This window comes from Xenopus tropicalis, chromosome 5 (genome assembly GCF_000004195.4).
Source record: "Xenopus tropicalis strain Nigerian chromosome 5, UCB_Xtro_10.0, whole genome shotgun sequence".
Classification (NCBI taxonomy): domain Eukaryota; kingdom Metazoa; phylum Chordata; class Amphibia; order Anura; family Pipidae; genus Xenopus; species Xenopus tropicalis.
In genome coordinates this window covers 44813670-44838987 of record NC_030681.2, presented here as the reverse complement: position 1 = coordinate 44838987, position 25318 = coordinate 44813670, and the positions used below count along the sequence as shown (strand labels likewise).

At 37.5% G+C, this 25318-nt stretch overlaps 1 protein-coding gene across 1 annotated transcript in view; it reads right to left on the bottom strand.

Moving 5' to 3' along the window:
* The window catches only part of mthfd1l (methylenetetrahydrofolate dehydrogenase (NADP+ dependent) 1 like), a 129372-nt gene that overhangs the window by 45982 nt on the left and 58072 nt on the right, over positions 1-25318 (bottom strand). Inside the window, 6 exon segments of the mRNA NM_001126699.1 lie at positions 753-905; positions 5999-6106; positions 9795-9972; positions 10908-11008; positions 13450-13491; positions 15610-15749. Coding sequence (NP_001120171.1) covers positions 753-905; positions 5999-6106; positions 9795-9972; positions 10908-11008; positions 13450-13491; positions 15610-15749 — 722 coding nt within the window.

Genomic DNA, 25318 nt, shown 5'->3' with positions numbered 1-25318 from the left:
GTATTTCTTTTTTTTTTTATAATCGCAACCACTCTACTTAATATTTTGTAATAGTATATTAGGAATGCACTGATCCAGCACTTAAAGGATCCTTAAAATCCCTAAAGTCATGCGACTTCTTGACAGCTGAATGTGGCAGTTTTTTGGTCAAAATTTATATTCAAATTAGAATTAAAGGGGTAGCTCACCTTTAAGGTAACTTTTAGTAGAGAGTTTTAATTTATAATTGATTATTGTATTATTTGCAGTTTGTCAGTTATTTAACTTTTTGTTCAGCAGCTTTCTATGTTATAGTTTCAGCAGCGATATGGTTGCCAGAGTTCAAATTACCTTAGCAACCAGAGGTTTGAATAAAAGACTGGTATATGAATAGGGGAGGAACAGAACAGAAAAATAAGCTATACAAGGTAACAATAACAATAAAACTGTAGCCTCACAGCAATAGTTTGTTGGTGCTGGGTCAGTGACCCCCATCTGAAAGCTGCAAGGAGTTAGAAAAATAATTCATAAACTATAAAAAAATAAAATAAAATAATGAAGACCAATTAAAAAGAATTTTTACATACTAAAAGTTAACTTAAAGGTGAACCACCCTTTTAAGACAAATATTTTGGAACATTCGGTATCTGGCCTATCACAGAACAGGGCACTTTGGCTGCAGACAAAATACCCCTCTTTACCTGTCTAACCACACAGTCACCTGACCAGCAGGTGCGGTCAAGAATACACCAAGAAAAATAAATAAACTTTACCGTTCCCACCAGAGGATATATGAAACCAGCACCAATACTAGCTCGCACATCACTGATTGGCAGTATAAACCCTGTAGGAACACCTTTCTTCTCCGGCTGATGGGACAATGACAGATGAGTCTTTGCCATACAGATTGGAAGGTTTCCAAAACCCTGTTAAAAAAACAAAGGACACTTGTTAAATTGAATTTCTATTAAAAACCTAGCATGGTGAACAATATAGTATGCACTTAACTCTGTATCCGTAGGCTGCATAGAAGATAAAAAGATGTATTATCATATAGAAATAATACTAAAAGTAGACTTTTCAGGTACATTTCATCAGCTGTATCAGCACCTGCCATATGTATGCATTAGAGCTGGCTGAGATGTCCAATGATGATTACATATTCAGTTTGCCAAATAAGGTCTTGAGTCAGGTTGGTAATGAAATGACCAAGATTATATTAAGGGGGTACCCCGTTTACAGCAAACAAGGGTTCAGAATTCAATGACTACAGTCTTTTCAGTTATTCCTACATAAAATTGAAAACACAATGAAATGAACCTAGAATACAGTTCTGCCCCATGAGGTAGCAAAATCTCCCCTCCCTGGGACCTCCCCATTTGTTGTATTTAAGAAAAAAAAATCAAGTGCCATAGCATTGCCCTCAGTATTCTATATTGCCCTCAAAAACTATATTTGTCTTTCTACAGAGGTACACAGTTTACTGTACATCTAAAAGACAGATAAAATATCAGTTTACAATTAGGGCAAGGGCACACTAAGTGAACTGTCAGACACACAGTCAGTGCATCTATGTCAACTCGAGAGTTGGTTTTGACAGTCAATCCTGCTGTCCTATTTGTAGCAAGGATCTGTCCAAGGAGATTATCTGTAGTTTAAATTAAGAGGAGCTGCTGCTCTTTTTTATTTCATGCTGTCAAAATAGTTCAGACTGTTGCTCCAATTGAACCAAACAGTAGGTTGTGGTTAACCATGTCCATGTTCATGTCCTGCCGTATCTTAATGATCTGTTTGGCCAATGGGGTGATCAGTCAGATACCTTGAAGGGTTTTCAAGAGCACGACCACCTCTAGCTGAAGCTTTGTCCCCAAAAAAACCCATAAATCCAGAGATTAAATCTAAGAAGGCAGTAAATGTTGCATTTTCTCAGTCGAAGGAGAAAACACCCTAAGTTTTCTCAGTTGAGAAAAAACCCTAAGCAATATGCCTGTGCCCATTCAAAAATGTAAACATGGAGAGAAGGATTGATTTAAGCTATACCTAGGGTTCCTGCCTGTAAACACTTTAAAACTTCCTATACCTGCCAGTGGCAATCCCAGTTGTGTCAAAAAAAATTTTAAGGTAAAATGTTATTTAACTATATTTTTTGCATTGAACAGAAGTACACAGGTTATACAGATAAGACTGATAAAATAAGTGCTCACACTTACACTAAGGGCAAGGGCACACTAACTGGACTGACAGCTTTCCTCCACAGAGGTTCAGGAAAGTGGTTCTGCTCTTATGCGCACAACCACGTATTTCCATCGACAGGCCTGGCATCGGCCTGTGTGGGTGCATATTGGTACAAAAATGAGAATTTATGCAATTTCATGCCAATATCCGCTCCATGTAGTTCCACACAGGCTGACTACAGGCCTATCAATGTAGCTTCGGGGGGGTGTGCATAAGAGCAGATCCACTTTCCTCCGCATAAATAAAAAATTCCAGAGGAAGAAAGCTGTCAATCCACTTAGTCTGCCCTTGCCCTTAAAGGAGAAGGAAAGGCTAATAAAGAATTTATCTCCAGCTGCAGGTATACCCTCAGTTCTCTCAATAGTGCCCTTAAGTCTCCCCATATTTCTCCTGTTCAGATGATCAGAAGCCTCATAGGAAAAAAAATGCTGAGCTCTGTAAAGAAAATTCCCATAATGCCACACTCCTGCACCAAGACACCTGTACATACATAAGACTATTACGAAGCTTCCTGCTGACTCAGATCACGCATTCCTAAGGGGGGGGGAGTAAGTTCTTAGCATTCTTATGGGAGGGGGAGCAGGAGAGGGAAGTGAGCTGCTCAGACTCTGGCACAGGAAATAAAATCGACAAGAAATCCTTTTTCTTTTGATAGAGGAATCAGTGCAGCATTTCTATGAGTGCTTATGGCTGTATTTACATAGACCTTTCTGATAAAGCTTACTTAGTTTTTACCTTTCCTTCTCCTTTAAGAATAATCAACAGTTTGGTGAAGATTTTATGCAAAGAATCAAATTTATGATTGACTAGCAAACCAAGCAGAGGAAGATACGCGACTGGAAATTAAATTATCCTGGAAGAAAAAGAACTAATCTGAGATAACCGGGATGTACCCCGGACACATACTAAATTACAGTGAAATCTGTAATCCAGTTATGAAAAAAAATCAAAACAAATTATGAATTTTAGAAAGAAATGTATTGTGCACTCATGAGATAAAAGTCTCCTGGCTACTGCATGACCACCATTCACTTCTTATTCCTTTTTATTTATTTATTTTTAAAGCATTAAAAAGGATGTGCACAGCTGTCAAGCCCCACTTGCAGGGGATGCAACAGTCCTTTTTGCTGACCAACTTTGCTGAGGATATCAATAAATCCTCTAGATTTATAGTATTTCCGACCACATCTACCATGCACGTTAGCACAGTTGAGATCTTATTTCCGAGTCTTATGCCCTGGATATACAGGAAAATGATATGGCACCCAAGCCATACACTTCTTAAACATAGGAGACCAGGCCAAGCCAGGGAACAGGTCTATGATTTAAAGCATAGGTTGGCACTCTGCTCTGGAAAGCAGACACCTATTCTTCGTGAAGTTAGGGGAGGAGTTTACAGGTGCCAAGCTGTTATAAGCTAATTTGCCATTTTGGATCTTCATATTTATCACTGCTGGGCTAATTAGGAATATAGTATTATTCCTCTAGCTGTGGTCTTCCTGAGTCTATGATGGCTTAATCATGATGGGTTATACTGGCCTGAGAACTCTTATATTTTTTTGATGAGCTTAATAATGCTCATAACACAATTTATCTTCCCATTTGGGGAATCTTTTATTCCAGGGTGGACAACTTGTTTATCAACACATGTGTTTTGCACATGGGATTGATGACTGGATGTATACTTGTGCTCAGGGCTGCTGTTGAGCTGTGCTGAACACTAACTGCACTAAGCACTAATACCTCATAGGAAATTAACTTGCAGGTCCGGATTTAAACAGAGGGCTCCACTAGGCCTGCATTGTTATCAACTCCAGTCCTCTACTTGGAGTCAAACGTGTGGTCGTATGTATGGACAGGGGTGGGTTTTTTTGTCAAGTTCTGAGCACTAGGAATTGGCACTAGGGAGATATTAAGACCTATCTAAACTCCAGCACATCCCCAGTGCTTTAGAATAAATTCAGATGCTGCTAAGCGGCATGCCAACCCTAACGTTCTGCCGTCCTAGGCACGGGTCCTTGTGACCTTCCCACAAATCCAGGCCTGTTAACTTGATTAGGTATGCAAAGCAGTTCCTTGAACTAAAAGCTTTATCAGCTTTAATAAATGTGTTAATTTATAAAAAACCTCCCTGACACTCCGAAAAAGTTTGACAAAAAAAAGATAGAACTGTTGGGAATTATTCTGCATTCCTCAGTTTGAAATTTGAATAACTATTTTATAAATCTGCACAAGTTGTAATGCAAATGACTATGATGAACACTGATATTTATTTTACTGATGATCCTTACATTTGATTTTATCTGTTTTTTGTTAATATAATATGGATAAAAGATAAACTCATGAGCCAAGAGTTCAATACAATAAATACATATAGCTCATATTGGGTTTGTCAGTTACAGGTTGATTGTCCAACTATTTGTTTTACTGTATAATGGAAATAGTGATACACTGGTGCAGGTGTTTGGAGGCTAGGGCTTTATATTGGCTAATTAGCACTAAGGAGAGTTCTACTTCTTTCCTGGTATTAATCTAGTGCCGACACATTTCCACAGTGCATTACAGAGAATATATATTATTCACATGAGTCTCTGCTCCAGTGGATCTTACAGCCTAAGGTCTGTGACCTTCATACAGAGTAGGGTCAATTTTATCAGGCACCAGTTAAGCTCTCCATAAGGTATTTTAAAGTGGAAAATAAGCTTCTATATTAATAATGTAAATGGTCTATTGTTGGGTAAGGCACAGGTACACTGTTTGAAAGAGCACTGACACACCTGTATTAAAATATTATATATATGCCATAGTGCAATCTGGGTCAAGCGCATAAACATATGCAACAGCTATACACAGACACCAGTAGGCCTGGTGTGATGGGCTTATTCAAAAGACAATGCAGGTTCTGGGATCTGTTACCTGGAAACTCATTATCCAGAAAGCTCTGAATTACAGGAAGGCCAACTCTCATAGACTCCATTTTAATCAAACTATCCACTTTTTTAAAAAAAGGATTTCCTTTTGTTCTCTGTAATGAACCAGTAATTTGGTGTAACTTAGCTGCACGAATCCACATTACTTTTTCTGGAAATTACTTTTTTGTAGACTTAAGGTATGTGATCAAAAATACGGAAAGAACCCTTATTAAGAAAACTCCAGGCCCTAAGCATTCTGGATAACAGGTCCAATACCTGTACAGAATCTTAGTCTCCTGATGCAATAGGGTTTCTACTCTACTCTACTGAAAAGACAGGGGCCAGCCTCTGCTCATGATTATATGGTGATGACAAAACTATCCTCATGCTGTAAAAATCTGACCACCTGAATAAATATCATGATGATTCCACAATGTGTATTGCTTGCCTTTTTGATACTAAAGAAAACCCTTACATGACCACCCAAGACAAAGATGAAGAATTGCCTTTGGCCACACAAATGATGCCTGTTTTAGACGCAAAAATAAATAGTGCAGTGAATACGTATCCAGACTCCAGTCTCTCCCAATAATATTGCGGAGGCACTTAGGATAAGCCTGGAACCCTCAGTTTGCAGCTCTTATTAGGAAGAAATACAGACAATGCTATGCCATACATTTCTTTTATTTGTCAGACTACTACTATACTACTAAAACTATTTTATAGACATAGCAAAAATTGTTATTTACATGCCAGCTATGTTGCTGTGGGCAACTTAATTTCTCTATGAAGGAAAACAAAAAGACTAAAAAAAAAAACAAGACTAAAGAGTAAAAAAAAAAAAACAAATAGTAAATTGTAATTTTACATACCTGTTTAGTGTAGACTTCTATTTTGGATTCTGCCTTTGGGGACAGCTCAATGTCAGCTGCTCCATACACTTGCTGAGCAATGGTCCTGATCTTTTCTACAATTGGAAGCTAAAAAACACAAACAGAATGAATAGTTTATGTGCATCTCTATACATTCTGCTACTGACAAGCCATAGATACTTTAATGGTACAAAATATAGCTTTTCCCATAACTAAATGTAATATAGTATAAATATTTTGTCCACAATCCCTATAGGTATGCAGTCTGTTAACCTCACAGTGGGAAATGGGTATAAAAAGAGTAACAGCAATGCAGCAAGTTTTTTTGCAATGTGGGAATAGTAAATATGGCAGATATTTTGATTGATTCAGATTGCTCTTTGGTAGGGCTAGACACACACTTTGGTAAAATTCTCTGCCATCCCTTTTGTTTGGAGTTTGTTGACAATTAATGAGAATGCATGAATCCACTATGCTACTGATTACCCTGTGGACTGCCTAAACTCCTGTGCCCCATACTAAATGAAGGATGTGCCGTCTCCATTTCCATTTCCTTGCACCAAAGCTTCAAGGATACCAGTAAAAGCCTTGTAGCCAAAATTACAATAAAGATAATAGCAGATTACAAGCTAAAATAAAGGCAAAAATACATAGATAACTTGTATTTTGGTCCTCTGAAATGTCAATAATATGCATCTTTCAAAACCAGTCATACTTTTCTACACAAGGCCAGTCAGTTTTTGGGTAAAATCAAATCTGTCATCTGAAATGAATCTGCACATCTGCTAAGTGTGAAAGCAGCACAATGTTTGGAGTCTCATGTAACAAAAACAGAATTATGGTGTCAAGCTGAACTTTTCCCGTGATCAAGTTTCTTGGTTATGTAATGTTTTCATTTTTGTTGGACTTCCCTTTAAAAGCTGTGAAGAATAAAAGGTTTTCACCATTGATATAAAAAAATAAAATAAAAATGTGTGTGTGTAAATATTTACAGACCCCCGGCCACAATATTATTATAGCTTATTTACCAGTTTCTATAGACAGAAGTCTGTAATCCAGATTTTATACCAGTTGTGCCCAATATGTCAATCGCGGCCTACCAGTCAATCACATCAAAGTCCCTGGTAGACCGGCATATGCTTTAAAGGCGACATATAGCATACGTCAGCACTTACTAACACAGGCTGTACTGCTTCTCACTAAGGGAGGACAGGGCATGCAGTCTTGGAAGGCGCTCTTTGTGATGTCATTTTGGTGCCCACCAGTCATGCCCAGGCCTTCCCTACAAACAGCACTCTTGTCCCACCCTCCCTTTGCCAGGTATCACATCTGCATGCCCAGCTCTCCTTCAATACCGCCAACCCTGACTGCAGGAAGTGTCACTGCCCAACTGCTTTTTCTGACAACCAACAAGTAAGGATATCGGTAGGGAAAAACTGAAAAAAAGGAAGTAATATATATAAGCTTTCATTTTTTTTTTTTAATTAGGGCAATTTGCAAGGTCAATAAAATAAATTTATGTGTAAACATTTTTTTTTAGGTTTTGCTAAGTAACTCCCTCCATCTAAAAATATAAAATTGCATATGTTTTGTGGTTCAATTCCTGCTACTACTTTGTTTTTTCTGTAACTCCATGCACGGAATGGCCAAATTACACTTTATAACACTATAAGTCTAAGATATAACAACTGTAAAAAAAAAAAAAAAAAAAAAAAAACTATATTTCTCAGATCACAGTCTCAAAGGCCTCACGTGCAAATCTAGGGTATTATTTTTGTTTTTATTTTCTTCCTTTAGGACAGAACTGACCTTTAAAAATGTTAATAATGGTTGCTTTATTATCGGAAGGAAGTACTGACAATGCACTGCCTGTGAGTCTAGGATGGCCAAGGAACTTGCCACGAAACACAGAGGTTGAGTTGTATAATGATTGTATAGCGGTACTGTGGCAGCTCATAAAGGATCTTTAAAATCCACTTCAGATTTATAAACTGCTACAGAAAATCACAGTATGCAAAACTGTGCATTGTGGGGGTTAATCCATATTACATAGAACTGCTCTGGGAAACCAATGCCTGCAAATCCAAAAACAGGTTGTCCACAAAGCTCTACTGCAATAATTTTAAAATAAGAAAAAACTGGCTTAAAAAAAGAGCAACACAGTTACATGAATATGGTGCAAAAACAATTTTTATGGACTTTTTTGAGCAGGGCAGTCCACCTTAAGGCCAGCAGGCCAGATATGGCCCTACAAGAGGTTTTAGTGGGCACCATCATGCTGAATATTTTGATCAATCTCATTGTTATGACAGCATTCTTTTTTTATTTAGTAATCTAGCCAGTAAACATGTTAGAGAACAGACAAATGGCCCATGACACAGGCAATTCTGAAATTCACTGTTCTAGAGCATAAACGTGGCACAAGGACATTGAACTTCTCTCTACACATTTAACCCTTAAGGTGCTGACAAATTCAGCTGAACAAGATCAAGAGTAATCAGGCAGCTTGCAAAGCCAAGTCACAGTTAGGGAGAAATGTGAAAGCTACAATGCTGGCATTCAGTAACTTGAGTGTCATTGCCATACACGCTATAGTCTACAGCAGTGCTGTCCAAATTCTGTGGTACCCAGGGCCAGAATTTTTCTGGCCTACATGGTGGAGGGCCGATAATGGAAGTCAGTTTTTACCACTCCCCTTTTTTAAACCACACTGTCATGTTATCATAAGAGCTTTTAAGACCATAACCACACTAATGGTGGCAGCACAGCAAAAACCCAAATGGTTGATGATCAATGTAGGGATATCACCCTTCATTCATATGTAAAATAACTAATTATGTCATATTAAGCCATACCCTTAAATCCATATGCCTCCTCCACCCCTGTGGATAGCACAGCAACCCCCAGCATATAATTACACACCTTAGAGACCATATAATGACTATTTCCAAATGATCAACTCCCAGAACAGGCAGCATAAGACAGGCAGAGTATGACACACACAGGCAGCATAGGGCAGGCAGAGTACTGCCTGTGTGTGCCATACTCAGCCTGCCCTACCCTACCCTACCTATGTGTGTCATACTCTGCCTGCCCTAGGCTGCCTGTGTGTGCCACTCTCCCTGCCCTACGCTGCCTGTGTGTGCCATACTCTGCCTGCTCTATGCTACCTGTGTGTGCCATGCTCTCCCTGCCCTACCCTTCTCAATGTGTGCCATACATACAATAACACAATGCTGGCACTGTCTGAGGGGTCAACAGGGGAACAATGTGGAGGCGTACAATCTGACCATGTGAACAATGCAGAGGGTGAACAATGCAGGAATTAAAAGGTGTGAAAAATACTGGGGATTACATGTTTAAACAATACAGGAGGATTGCAGCCTAAATCTGAGGCGTGAACAATGCAGGGGGACAGTTATTCTCAGTATTGATACAATATAAAGCTTACACAAAGGTAAGCAGTCACAGCAGCCAGACAGGTGGGGGAGCACACAGAGGGGGCCGCAAGCCGCCAGTTGGGCAGCACTGGTCTACAACATTGAAATAATAATCGCAGCAAAAAAGCATTATAGATTCTAGCCACCGTATCTAATAAAAAGCAGTGAGTTTGCCCAGGTTTATCAAACATGACAAATTACAAACTGTAGAGGTGCACTATATTAGGTTACCTTTTAATTTGTTATATAGAAAAATTGAGAACTGAAATTTCTTCATGCTTTGCCTTTTCTATCTTGGAAGCTTGCAATCAGCTTACTGTTTCAGTCTTAATTCAGTCTTTCTATATTGGTCTTACCTTGAGGTCATACAAATATTGGAAGTTATTCTCTTGGTTTGCTGCTGCCTTGACAGCCTGGGCTATTTCTACAGCTCCTCTGCCTCCGACTGACCAATGATTACATGGGACTGCGTCAAAGGCTCCAGAATCCTTTGCAATTTTGCACACCAGTTCAATCTCAGCCCAAGTATCTGTCCTGTTAAGGCAAGGAAAACAATCCATAAAATATATTCATTTCTGTTCTTAACATTTTAAAATTACAACTTTCATTCTTTCTCAAGCATTTTTTTAGCCAACTTAGCCTCTGTGTCCTTTAGCTGTAAGTATTGCATATTAGCCAAAACATAACAGAATGGAAACTAAAAGCCCAACTTGAAATAAAACTTTGTATGATATACACAGAAGTATTTTAACACACAGATGGTCTTCATTGCAGATGGTCTTCATTGTTTTACATTTTGTGTTTTGTAAGTTTCCTTATGAAGGTGCACAAGTGTGCATTCCTGTATGTTACACATAGCCCTTTCCCCTGTGGACGGTGAAAGTATTATTATTGTTAACAAGTACAGGTATGAAACCTACTATCCAGAATGTTAAACACACTGACCCCTCAATAAGGTTTTTAGTGTTTAGTTCATGGGATGGTGTCACACAAAATCCTGCATGGCTAAAAATGGCCATACAGGAGCAGATAAAAGCTGGCAATGGTCGGAGTCGGAAATTAATGGGCCCATTTATGGAGCCCTGGGAGAGGCTTGCTGTTGCAGTCCTTGCCCTGATGGCCTGCATCCCATCAATGTGATCTGACTGTTCACCCTGAGGGATCTTTGCAGGCCCAAACTCAGTTCTTGCCCTGCCACCCAATTAAGCAAGACCACATCAATTTGTTTACAATCAGATCGGTCCAACATCTCCCACCTCAAAGTTGGCATACTGGGGAAAGATCTGCTTGTTTTTCAACGTTGCCAAACAAGCGAATCTTTCAGCAAATGAAACAAATGACTGAACTCATACTAACTGCATAAGGGCAGGGGTAAACGGGGAGATTAGACACGCTACGACAAATCTCTGTTATCGCAGGCAACTAATCTCCCCCCATGTACCCGTTCCCTAATAGGTAAACCCACTTACTTGAAAATATTTAAGGCAACAACAACAGGGACTCCAAATTTCTGAGCAATTTGAATTTGCTTCTGCAAATTGCAGCAGCCATTCTGAACAAGCTGAAGATTCTGGAATACAGGGGGAAAAAAATCATATTTAAAACAAATAAAAATTTGTTGCATGTGAAAAGATGTATATACACAAGAATTTTTTTATATGGCAGCATGGTGGCACAGTTGTTAGGAATGATGCCTTGCAATTCTTGTGTCCTGGAGACTACTTGCAGGGAGCTTGCATGTTTTGCCACACTCCAAAAAATACCCATAGTGTGAATGTGTGTGTGTATGAATGGGGCCTCCTCTGAGGGCACAGATTGTGAATGATGAAGAATCTCTGTAAAGCAATGTGTAACATGTGGCGCTACATAAATAAAGGATAATTTCTTCCTGCTTTGGGCTATATATAAATAATTTGTAATTGTTGTTGTGTATATGAATGCTTAAGCATATGGCTAGGCTTGTGCTTTGAATCAAACTACAAAAGATCTATTTAGAGTCTGTTGCCAACCACTATCAAGTTGCTAGCATTATTGTGCATGTAAACAAGTTTATCAAACAAGCCAGTCTATGCTCTAATTCATAGTGCCATCTACAGTGCATTTACTACAGGTGACAGATATATCCATAGATTTATGAGAATATTATTGTATAGAGACATACGATGCATGCAGGACTCCCATATGTCCTGGATCTCCTGGGAACTCCAGTGGCACAATGGATAGTAGTTACAATTAGGGGGAAATTTATCAATGCCTGAGCTCGATTTTTTGAGTTTGAATTTTTTTGCGCTAAAAATACCTCAAATTATGTTTCAAAAAGACAATTTTTTTGGTATTTATTAAGTGCAAAAAAGACGAAAATTTCAAGATATTAGAGTTTTTATTCAAACGAGTTTTCCTTATTAATAAATAAGCAAGCATTCAACATGAGAGTGTTCGATTTAGAAAAAACAAACAAATTCACAGCCTCAAAAACTGATCAGCAATCAGCAGATTTAAAGATATTAAGTTATCAGTGACTGCCTTGTTTGCCTTAAAGGAACAGTAACACCAAAAAATGAAAATGTTTTGAATAAAATTATAATGTACTATCGCCCTGCACTGGTAAAATTGTGTTTGCCCACTACACAGGGGCAGCCATTCAAGCTGGAGAAAAGGATAAAAGGCACATATTACATATCAAACAACAAATGAACTCTGTAGAATACAATGGTGTTTTGCAGATCTTCTGTTACCTGCTATGTAACCTGTGCCATTTAGCCCTATTTCAATTTAATTAACTACTTTCATGGCTACACATCATCTCTGTTTGTATTGAAACTATAGTGGTATTTCTGAGGCACAAACAGCTTTTACAGACAAAGGACAATAGTACATAGATATTTTAATTGCTTTGATACACTTAGATTTTTTTAAGGATAATTGCATTATGGTACTTTCTCTGCTGGTATTTTTCAGTGGTGAAGCTTCCCAAACTGGTTGTAGCTATGCAGTCTGCCATTTACCTGAATGGGTATCTAGAGCCTCCCATAATGTGCTAAATTTCATTAGGGAATATTCCTTTATTAAAGAATATAGGTTGGCATAAGTAGCCATAACCAGATTAAAGTTTATGTCAGCACCTATCAGATTTAGTCTAAACATATTTAGGGACACACCAAATCTTGAATTCGGTTCTGGATTAAGTTTAATCTGAGTCTTTTATCAGCACAATTCAGATAAATCTAAGTGCCTGGTCAAACTGAATCTGAACTCTTAAATTCATGTACCTTTGGCAACACAAGCAAGGAAGTCTGTAGTTTTCTTTTCAACCCATCATTACCCTGATTTGCAAACTGAAATTAGTGGTTGGATTAAGTTCAGGGTTCAGCCAAATCCATCATAATATATTGAGGATTTGGCAGAATCCGGTAAATGAATTAAGTGCAGATAGGGCCATCATCAGAGGGGGCTAAGTGGGATTTGGTTCTTAAGGGGTGCCTAGCTGTGCTGCGCTTACTTGGCCCCCTGCTGTCAGTGAACTGCAAATGTTTAGGCTCAGGGGCCACGTTGACTTTAAGAATTTTACAGATGGGGAGGGACGGCGCTTAAATGAAATCTTGACGCCAAGTATCGTGTAATGAGACTTGCGGAGTTAGGACAGAGCGAGACACACCAACCCTTGGCAGGCTGGATTAAAAAGACCAACGGGCCTGAAGTGGCCTGTGGCGGGCCGTAGTTTGCCCACCCCTGCCTTAGGGTATGTACCCATGTGTTTGGCTGCAAGATCTATTTTTATGGATAAAATGCAACCTGGCTGCAGTGGAACAATCATATATGCATATATATGCTTGTGGGTATAATTCTTTAGGCAGTGTTTTTTAAACTATATGCACACCTGCTTTCTTTAGCTGGGCTCTTCCTCTGCTATACTGTATGTCTTATAAATAAAGGAATTATTTATTTTTGTTCACATTATGTTTCAAAATATGTGATTTTATTAAAGACTTAATTACACAGCTAGATCCTTACCTCTTCGGTGTATTCTTTTGCAAGAGGTGCACCAGCAGTAACCTGAAATCACAGCAGAGACAACATGTTTAAAAGGACACAATCATCAAATAAACATTAGATTTGAAAAAAAAACAACAACATTTTAAAATTTTAATTTTGAGTTACTTTGGGGTGTCCATAAGGAGGTCAAATAACTATAAATCTAGAAGAAAATATTGGATACAGCAGAGTTGTAGATATATTTTAGCAGATACCTCAGGTGACTGCACAGCAACAAAGCTAGTATATAGAGGCACTCCAAAATCCAAAACCATACCCTATCAGTAACTAGACAAATATACAGAAATGCACACAAGCGTGTACAGGATTTGATAAAATGTTTTCACTTTATTGCTTTACTGCAGCTTAAAAAAGAAAGAAAGGTAAAAACTAAGTAAGCTTTATCAGAAAGGTCTATGTAAATACAGCCATAAGCACTCACAGAAATGCTGCACTGAGTCCTCTATCAAAAGATTAGTTGTGTCTGTAATTGCTGTGCCAGAGACACACAGCTTTCTGCTCTCTGCTCTTTCCTGCTCCCCCCTCCCTCAAGAATGCTAAAAACTCACCCCCCCCCTTAGGAATGTGGATCTGAGCCAATCAGCAGGAAGCGGACTCTTACTAACTGAGCATGTTCACTTGGTCTGCATGTCTGTACAGAAGTGAGGCATTATGGGAACTTTCTTTACAGAGTTCAGCATTTTTTCTTCCTGTTTGGCTTTAGATATTCTGAACAGGTGAAATATGGGGAGACTTAAGGGCACTTTTGAGACAAATGAAGGTATGCCAGCAGCTTGAGATTAACTCTTTACTAGCCTTTCCTTCTCCTTTAAAGCTCTAGACTGTAGAGTGCTGAACAGGTTTTTTTGCCACTAGCAGAAAGACACCTTTAGGGCAAGGTCACACATGGAGCAAAGATCTGCTTCACTCAGCCCTGCATTTTTCAGTCAGGCTAAGAGACGCAGATCCGCTTACCTACGCTGCTGTGTGCCTGCATCTATGCTATGTATGACCTTGCCCTTAGGGCAATGGGTTTCCAGAGGTTCAGGAGGAACAAATCTTTAGTCTTAGTAGGCTTCTGCTACTTCAGATTAGTGCACCAACCCTTTTATTTCTAGCCTAATACTTTATCAGCCTTTAGTTTAACGACGATGATCTATAAATGCATGTCTTCTGCAGTGCTGGCACTCACACCTGATGTAAAAAAAATTATGCACATCATTAAATTCATAATCTAATAAATCTTATAGTGACAGTTTCCAGCAGAGGTATGAAACCTGCTATCCAAAAGGCTCAGCACTTGGGATTTCTGGATAAAGGGCCCTTTTTGTAAGTTGGATACCGTACTTTAAGTCTACTAAACATAATTTAAACATTAATGAAACCCAACAAGACTGTTTTGCCTCCAATAAGGATGAATTATACCTTAGTTGGGATCAAGTACAAGGTACTGATTTATAATTATATAGAAAAAGGAAATCATTTTTATTATTTGACGAAAATGGAGTCTATGCGAGAAGGCCTCCCTGTATAATTGTAGCTTTCTGGATAATGGGTTTCAGGATAATGGGTTTCAGGATAATGGATTCTATACCTGTATGGTAAACTTACAGCAAATCGAGGTATATTACACCATCCTATTAGTCATATGCCACAGTTTGTAAATAACTAGAGGAAACTTCCCACTTACACAGATGCTCCAGGGTTTAACTAATAAATCCAAGTTCTGAGGCAGGCAGCAGCAGAGTCCATTTCCTTGTTCCATATTAGAAAGTTATGGGAACCAAGACGTTTTGTCAAGCCCCTTAAAACAAGCTTTCCTACCTAGACTGGGAATTGCTTGGAATACCAGGAAACTAATGGAATACTAAAGATGAACAATACACTATAATCACATGCTTCCTATTTATCTGTGCCAGTTCTGCCTCCCACTGAAGTGCAGGAAACAGACCATCATTCCCAAGGTTTGGGAATCTAGAAAATATTACTGTAGGGCACAGTAACCTCTACAATAAACAGTATAATTAGAGAGGTTTGTAAATCCAGATTGCTTGCAAACACAAAAAAAAAGATAAATGTTTCTATGCTTAGGATAGTGGACATTTTAAAAAAGAGAGAACATGTTTCAAGGTAACTCACATTTGGTCCTCCTCCATGCATTTTCAGAGCTCTAATTGTTGCCACTAGAACAACAACATTCGGAACCAGCCCAGATGCTCTACACTTAATATTGAAGAACTTCTCCATCCCAATGTCAGCACCAAATCCAGCTTCAGTTACTGAAATAAACAAAAATTAAACCCCAAATGTTATTACCAAGAATTAGAATTGTTATAGACATTTATTCTGGTTGACATATAGACTTCTTCTAAACTTTAAATAAAGCCCTGACTGCAGCATTAATTTAATGGGCAAATCACCTTCTCATGTTCAATACAGACGTTGATTTTTCAGCAGGAGATTTAGCCCCTACATTGAAGGCACCCCTAGGAATTACTAAAGTCTGCAATGGAGCAACTGTTACAATTTGATACATTAGGTACTGACATTTTTCTGATGTTGCAGGGAAAGTATAAGTAACACAACAGTTTAGACATTCAGCAACCTGCCTAATAGTGCTGCCACTTGGAAATATGAGTGAGGGGGAAATTAAGATAGCTAATTTTACATTGCAGAAATATAACAAATAGAAATCACTTTAAAAAAAAAAAAAGGTTAATAAAATTTGTGATGTACAATTTAAAATAATGGTTTGTGAAGGTAAACTGCTATGTACATCAATGCTACAGTTAGTGCTTCATTTCCAGACCAAGCTTGGTTTATTGCATGTCATAAGTTGAATTGAGCCCATTTCATAGATCCAACAGCAAAATTAAATTTATTTTGAATACTGTAAAATCATTTTATTTAACAAAACATAGATTTGTTATACAGGTATGGGGCCTGATATTCATAATGCTCGGGATCTGGTGTTTTCTGGATAAGAGTTCTTCTATAATTTGGATGTCCATTTATTAAGCGGGTGATTTATCAAAGTGCGAGTTTGTTTTTTACTTTGATTTGAGTTTTTTTGCTCTTAAAAAACTCTAACTCGAGTTATTCTTCGAAAACTCGAACGTCTGCTATTTATTAAGTACAAACAATCTGAAAACTCTAATGTAAAACTTCGGAATCTAAAAGCTTGCGAGTTTCTATAGAAGTCAAGGGAGTCGTCCAAGGCAAAGTCAAGCCATATTGTCAATTCGAGTTTACGAGTTGTATTCGAGTTTTTTTGAATCACACAAGTTCACTTATTTAATAAAGTGGTAAACATTCGATATGAGGGTTAAATCAATTTAGAAAAACTAACTTTACAAATTCGAAAATTGATAAATAAGCCCTTAAATCTACTAAAAAAAATCATCTAAACATTAGGATTGTTTTGCATTCAATAAGGATTACAGGTATTGGATCCCTTATCCGGAAACCCATTATCCAGAAAGGCAATCTCACATTGTCTTCGTTATAAGCAAATAATTCTAATTTTTAAAAATTATTTAGTTTTTCTCTGTAATAATATAACAGTACCTTGTATGTGATCCTAACCAAGATATAATTAATCCTTATCGGAGGCTAAATAATCCTATTGGATTTATTTAATGTTTAAATAATCGTTTATCAGACTTAAGGTATGGAGATCCAAATTACGGAAACACCCCTCATCCGGAAAACCCCAGATCCCGAGCATTCTGGATAACAGGTCCCATACCGGTAATATATCTTAGTTGGGATCAAGTACAAGGTATAGTTTTATTATTATGGAGAAAAAAATCCTGAATTATTTTATTAAAATAGTCTATGAGAGGTGGCCTTTCTGTAATTTGGGGTTTTCTGTATAACAGGATTCAGGATTAAGGATCCCATACCTGTGCAACACATGATGCTTTTCCATGTACTTTGTAGCATAATAACTACAGGTATGGGACCTGTTATCCAGAATGCTTGGGACCTGTGGGGTTTTCCAGATAAAGGGTCTTTCCATAATTTGGATCTCTATAAATTAAGTCTATTAAAAATCATTTAAACATTAAATAAGCAGTTTTATTCTTTCATTTTTAAAAATCTCGATTAATTTATTACAGTGGAGTCTATGGGAGACAGCCGTCAAATAATTCGGAGCTTTCTGGATAACGGGTTTCCAGATAATGGATCCCATACCTGTATCTTAAAAAAAAATATCTAACTCTTTGACATGGTTTTCACTGTTCATCACCTTCCCCTGTTATCATCCCCTATAAACCTTTTGTCCACAGACTAACATTCTCTCGGTCTTTTTGGGCAAAAGATACCTAAAGTATCTTGAACTGTGTATGAACGTAGTTTCATGTGATTTTTGGACCGAATTATCCGGGCACCGAATTATTGTCCCGATAGTTTTCGTTCCATGGCGATTGGTCATTTAGCTGATCAGACAGGTTTCGAAATTTCGGCCTTATAACGATAAAATCTATTCATGTATTGTCCTTGGGGGACCTACAGTGCATTTCTGGGAAGTCACTTTCTAATGATTGTTGTCTGCCAGTTATTTTATGTTCAGAACATCCTCCGATTTGTTTTTTTAATTACAATTTCAAGCTGAATGTTAGTTTTAGATTGTGGCATTTAAACGTACAATCAATATCTGAATGTTCATAGGAAAACGACTAAAAGCTTAAGCTGTGTGATCAACTTTTTAGTATACGTTTAGGACTGCTGCCTCACAGAGCTGGGGGGTCTGGGTGCAATCTGTAAAGCGTTCACAAATTTCCTAGTGTCTGCATGAGTTTCCTATGGTTACTCCAGTTTCCTTCCACACTCCAAAAATATACAGGGAGGTCGATTGGTTCCTGATGAAATTGACCCTAGTGTGTGTGACCTTAAGACTGTAAGCTCTACTGGGGCAATAGCTGATGCAAATGATGAATGATCTTTGTAACCCACAGGAATAAAGTATAATACAATTAAAGAATATGTGGAAGCACTTCCAAGCACAAAATTAATATATCACAAGACAAGTACATAAACCAGACCTAGATATTAAAATGAGTGTTGTACCAAATACTATTTTTGAAGGGCTTTTAGCACTTGTCATGGATTATTAAGGAATGGGGATTGAAATGACAAATAGTCTTGCTATTACCGAAAACATTTGTTTGACAGTAACTAATCCAAAGCAATGGAGTATTAACCTTACTTGTGCATGGACCCTTCACTCTGGACTAAGTGCATATTTGAGGCTAGAGATGTAGTTTATACTAGTCCTCATGCCTGTTGGAGCCTACAATGCCCCCACAGGCCAGCATGGAGAAGGGGAGAAACCAAAACAGAACCAAGCACTCTGAGTCTGGGTATTTTGGAAGTTGCCCAATTAAAAAAAATTATGCTTTTTCAGTGAAAATGATTTGACTCCTATAAAGAGGCATCCCGTTGAGCAATTTCATTTCTTGGGTAGTACACAGAATATTACAGAAAAACCACTTTCAATTAATTGGCTGTTAAATGTTGCCTCTAAAGGAAATCCCACAAAGATATTCCACTTAAGGCTGACATCAGTGTGTGGAAGTATCCCACATACAAACATTTCTGTAGGTCCTTAGGTTGTAGACAGCTCAACAATTACTGGTGCAGGAATGCCAGAGCTTGACGTCTGTTTGAGGAAGGAAACAGGATGCAGCTCTAAAGCTGTGGGAAGAAGGCAATACACTGCAAAGGAAACTAAATGGAGCACAAATGAGATGAAAACAAATCACTGTGCCAAGTACTCCAACTTGGAAACTTGGATGTGTTTTCATACACCCAGTAATCACCCCCTATATTATTTCCTTCTTTCCAATCTGCCTGCCAAAGAAAATATCAACAAGTGCAATCCTGCAAGTCTTCTGAAAGTTCAATATAATTTTGATACTAATTAGCAAATAGAGGAAATTATTAAACAATAACTACTTGAAGTAGGTCTTTGATAACCTTACAGCAGAACAAAAACTGAAACTGAACACTTACATATAAATTTCCTTATTAAAAGGAACATATTAACTCTGCAAAAACAATTTCGTTAAGTATAAAAAGAGCACAATATTAAGAATTAGCCAACTTTTCTATGGTGAGTGGGGGGGTATGAGTGGGGGAGCATTGCCTGCCGCTTTATATCACTGTTTTGCAGTCAAAAGGACTACATTAACAGCCCAACGCAGTCCACATTAAGACCTTTTCAAGCTGGTCCTGATCAGATATCGGTACAGTAGGCCAGCAGCTTTAAATCAGAGGGGAAAAAAAGAATTACTGTATATACTCTAGTATAAGCCTAGTTTTTCAGCATCCAAAATGTGCTGAAAAAAGTCCCCCTCTGCTTATACTCGAGTCGGGTCCCTCTAGAGTAGCACCCTCTCTCTTTTGTGTGCAAATTAGGCCACCTGCAACCAGACCCTCCAGTGCCCTGGCCTAGGCTCCCACTAGCAATACTTATTTCCCTTTACATCCCTCCGGGACTGGGTCTGCTACCAGTTTGCCAATGTGCAATGAGCGTGGGGTAGTACTCATATTGTTTTTGTTGACCCTTTTCTCCACTTACAGAGCTAGTTTACTGTTTTTCTTTGAAATAAATATTGAATAACATATACCCCACTGATGCCTCAATTAATGTAATTTTATTAGTATTTATTTTGATAATTAAAACTTAGCAGTAGCTGCTGCATTTCCCACCCATGGCTTATACTCAAGTCAATAAGTTTTTCCAGTTTTCTTAGGTAAAATTAGGTACCTTATATTCGGATCGGCTTATACTAGAGTTTATACGGTATGCAGAAACAAAGACATATAAAACTGCATATGTACCTTCATATTACAATTACACTTCTATTTTAACGTTATCCTTGTATGTCTGTTCTAAATTACTTTTCAGGACTACAGTAGCTAATACAAAGAGATCAAGAGACATATACACTTGAAAATACATGTATACACATTCATTCTAATATTAAGCACTAGACTCCCTATTGCACATTGTCCCAACATGCCATTAAAACTAGAAGCCACTAATGAAAGCGTAAGAGTGTGGCTATATGTCACACACAGACGCTAATGTAGCAGCTAAGTGAGCCCTGATATCCCTGTAAAATGTGTTTTTAAAAAATTCCATACTCAAAATTATGTAAATGAGTTTTCAGGCAGGTCAGGAGCTGACAGTTATACTTATACAGAACCTGTTCTGACATGTACATTTGAGATTGTACATCTATACATCTGAGATCAGGTCAAGTAAATGTAATGGAGATACAGCTTAAGCTTTAGCTCAAAGTCATTTCTACAACAACTATTGCTATTAGTAAGTTGCGTTTTAGGCTGGTGATACTTCACAGTTTTGAAAGTCTATGAAAGACCTCCATGCCAAACAAAAAAAAAAAATGGAATGTTACATTTGGGTGAGGCAAGTTTTGAGGATATGTGTGCTTTTCTGCACACACTGTTTAAAGGAGTTGTTCACCTTTAAATTAACTTAGTATGACATAGACATTGATATTCTGAGAGGCTCTCCAGTTAGCTATTTCAGCAGCTATCTGAAAAGTAACAATAATCATGAAATTATAACACTCACAGAGCAAGTTTTTTTAGAGACCCCTGTTTTAAAGCTGGAAAGATGTAGAAGAGGAAGGCAAAAACTATATATAACTATATTTTTTTTTTTTGAGTCTTTCACAAAGATACATAAGTCAGCACCACAGTGAACACTATTATAAACCTATATAAATTTTTATTACTCTTGTTTCAAAAAGCCTCCAATAAAAAAAAAGGAGGAAAAGAGGCAACACTGCTTTGTAGAGTTTCAAGGGGATGTATATTTGAAAGAATGTTAACTGCCAATCTCAATGGGCAACACGAGATACAAGTAATTTATTGCGGTGTTGTTTTACCATATTTGGCCAGCTGTCCTGTCAATATCACCGAAACATGTTTGCATTTTGGATTAAGATATACACTGGGATCAGCTTGATGACATGGCTCTTCAGTTTTCTACTTCTGAACAATGTAAAAGGAAATGGAAATGGGACTGTTCACTGCCATTTAGTCCTTTAATGTAAACAAAACATTCCATGTGCAGCTGCACCTTCTGCAACTCAGGAAAAGAACTCAAACTCTTGGAAGCCTTTAAACTCTGCTACGGGAGCTCATAACTGATAAATGATCACAGCTTGGCCCTTTCAAAAAAATAAATAAATAAAAAAAACGTTCCTACTTTGCGTGATTAACCAATTCTATATCCCCAGTGTCTTGTCTGAAGTACAAAGTGACACTGAGGAAATCATAATGTTCCAGAAAACTTATCTTCTCTCTCCATGACCCACCTTTCTCCTTAGCACTCTGCAACCAAACTGTGCTTTGTAAATCCCACCTATATATAATTCTGGCTCTGCCCTTTCCTTTTGCCCTTTGGGGTTAATGTATTACTACTGGCTAATGTTGTTACAATATTTGGTTAAATAAATATTTCACACAAAATTTGCATTTCCACTTTTTTTGTCTTTTGCATTTCAAATGGTGCTTTTTCCAGATTTTCATCCTTTTCCCTACCAAAATCATGTACTGGTCTGAATAAAACTGTATGTTTTGGGCTTTTTGGTAATAAAGAATTTAGACAGCTCAGATAAAATATTTCCTACAACTGCAAAAAAAAAAAAGTCAGCATTAAATTAAAAGCTAAACAAAATTATATAAAGGATAATATAGTTAATTTAAAAGAAAGTTATTTGGACTACTTAACTGTAATATAAGCACACAAAATGTCAAAGTATTTATTTCCAACATTTTAGTAGATTAGATCTAGAATTAACACAACAATGTGTGGTAAATTTGGAATCCAATAAACATTACGAAGAATCATACACTCTTAATGGGAATTTTACTATTTACACCTTTGAGAATGATGATAGATACCAGATTGCGATATGTTTGTACACGTTAAAACAAAAAACTAGTTTTTGACAATATGCTTTGATAGAAGTCATCTGGTTAATTTCATGACAACTCCAAAAACGTTCCACAAACTGGCATTAAATACAAAGGCCCCATCTAAAATTTGATGAAAATGCACACAGTTGTGAAGAATCTTCACCCAATCAACTTTGTGCCAATTAAAAGTTATTATAATGACTAGTCAAAGGTCCTGCAAGGCTTTATAAATTGTATGATGCATGTATAAAAAAATCTCCTTTCTTTTCAGGCATATGGCATGTCTTATTATAACAGTATTACATAAGATAACCACACACAGCCAACCATCTCCTTGCTTGTTATTACTCAAAAGAAAATATAGCATTATTTGTAAAGCACCAACATATTCTGCAGAAGTGTATACAGAATAAACATTTCACATACTGCTCAATAGAGGTTAAACCTAAAAGGAAAATTGGGTGCGAGTCGTGTGAAATGGGGAGATGTACAATGGAGATGGTGCAGTATGGGTAGAGGTACTGAATGTGGTGTTGAGATCAGTAGAAGAGTAACAAGCATGGCAAGTACTTGAGAGATAAGTTCAGAGATGTAGGGAGGATGAGCACTGGATACTGTTTTTATGGTCAGGGTAGTTTATTAACATTTTATCCTGAAAGGTACCAGAGTAACATGGAAAATGAGTAGTGGTTGCTAAGGTGTATCAGCCTGGCAGCAGCCTTTATTGTGAACAGTAAAGGGTGACAAGTGTCTGTAGGGGAAGACCAATAATAAAGAGTTACAGTAGTCAATGTGAAAAGAGTGAACCAGAATTTTGGTGTCTTGCCAAAAAAAACATATTTTGGAAATATCCCTTAGGTTAAAGTGACATGATTTAGTTATTGATTGCATATAAGGAATGAAAAACTGAGAAGAATGAAGAATAAGACTGGGCTTAGAAAGATGAGGTGATAGTGGAGAAGCACTTCAATGCAGACAATTTTTTTCCCAATAATCTTTTTTCCCTGTCAACTTTAACCCTACCCTCCAACAAGAATTAAATTATGTGAAAGAAATATCTTGCTGCCAAAAAAGAAAATAAAACACAAAAAACACAAAAACACTTGCAGTGTCACTCAGAATTTCCTGTATGCCTGGAAATCACAGCCAGTATAGAGGAATTATATAGTTATGGTTAATAAGCAAAATCAACTAGGAAACTGTCAGATTTCCTGCAGTTCCAGTACAAAAAAAAACATGCTAAATTACAACTGTCGTGAGAAACGGAGGCCAAGCTGTGGTACATACAATAATGCTGGTTTTCTGGGAGACAAAAAGCGTATCTTACAATTGGCACATAAGACCTATTAAGTAACATAATTAAATGCTCAACCAATTAAGGAAGAACTAGAGATGTTTTCATATTTCTAAAATGGTCATTGTTATTCATTAAAAATAGCCCTATGTGATGTACAAGTAAAGAATGTACAGTTCATCAGCTGTTTAACCACATGGTTACATTGACTAACTTACTTATCTGAAGCAAATAAATTACTTATAATCTGCTGGAGCCACTCTCCCAGCTTAGGAGTGACAGCCCCAAATGCTCCTACCACTGCTGGGACTACGTTGGTCTTCACTTTACACATCCTTTCTAGTTACTTTTTCAGGCCTTGGTATTCTCATACTCCTTTTTGATATTGCCGTCACTTGGCACTGCTACATCTCTCATAACCGTCTTCTGGTTCTTATCTACTTCCATGGTGCCCGGTTGGTGTGCCACTACCTGCCACTCCGTGTGGAAGTCCCATAGGATCTTAGCCCTGTTATTCTTGATGACCTTATGTGGAATCTACCATGTGGACTTTTCCGCAAAACCCCAAGCTCCAAGCTTTCCAGATCATAAATCCCATACCTGTACTACAATGCTATTTAGCAGAGATTCTCTGTTTTGAGCCCAATCTCTGTACACCCATATTGTTGCTAAATAGTTGGTAGAAATTAGTTCACTGCTAGGCCTCTAAATGTCATCAATTGTGATGTCAATAGGACCCAGCTAGTTGAATGTGATTTGCTTAGAAATTCATAAGTTTGTAAACTTAGTGGTAAAAGGACACACAGGACATCAGTGGTTCTCACCATAAATTTTCTAGAAGTGCCGTTACATTTTCTTAACATAGGGAACAAATATATGGATACGCTCATGTATTTAATATACTGTACATTAGCAAATGCTGCCCAGTTTTCTAATTCTGTCAAATTGTTCTGCAAAGTTGCAGCATCCTGCATGAAACTTATTTGTACATTTGTAAAAGTACAAACGTATGTCATTGCCTGTAAAATTACATATGACATGTAAAAAAAAAAAAAAAAAAAAAAAAAAAAGGCAGCCTTCATTTAGAAATGTCTGTATGCCTTCCTACATGTAAAATGCTCTTCTACACTGTACCCAGTGGTGATTCCACCTGATCCAGACAACTCTACTACAAATCATAATCAAAAAAGAAATACGTAATATAGGAACACAATGTATGTAAAAATATATAAACTCACCTCTCCCCCACCCATTGTATTGGCTTGGTCTAATACTGCATCTACAACATGTGCACTATATATACAAAGACTGATGTATACATTGTTGATATAAAACCAGGAAACAAACCATAATTGTATTACAATATATAACATTCTCTTCTGCACAGCAATGTGGGCTCCATGCAATATAAAACTTAAATCCTGTGATTTACAAATGTAAATGTACTAAATAGTTTCCAATAAAGATAATTAAATTGCTGCATCATACGATCTAGACTTAAAAGGGAAAAAAAAACACCCACTGCAAGTGCCTTCTGGAACTCCACTTAGCAGAAAGATAAAGGAAAATGGAGGAGGATGGCATGCTTGAGCA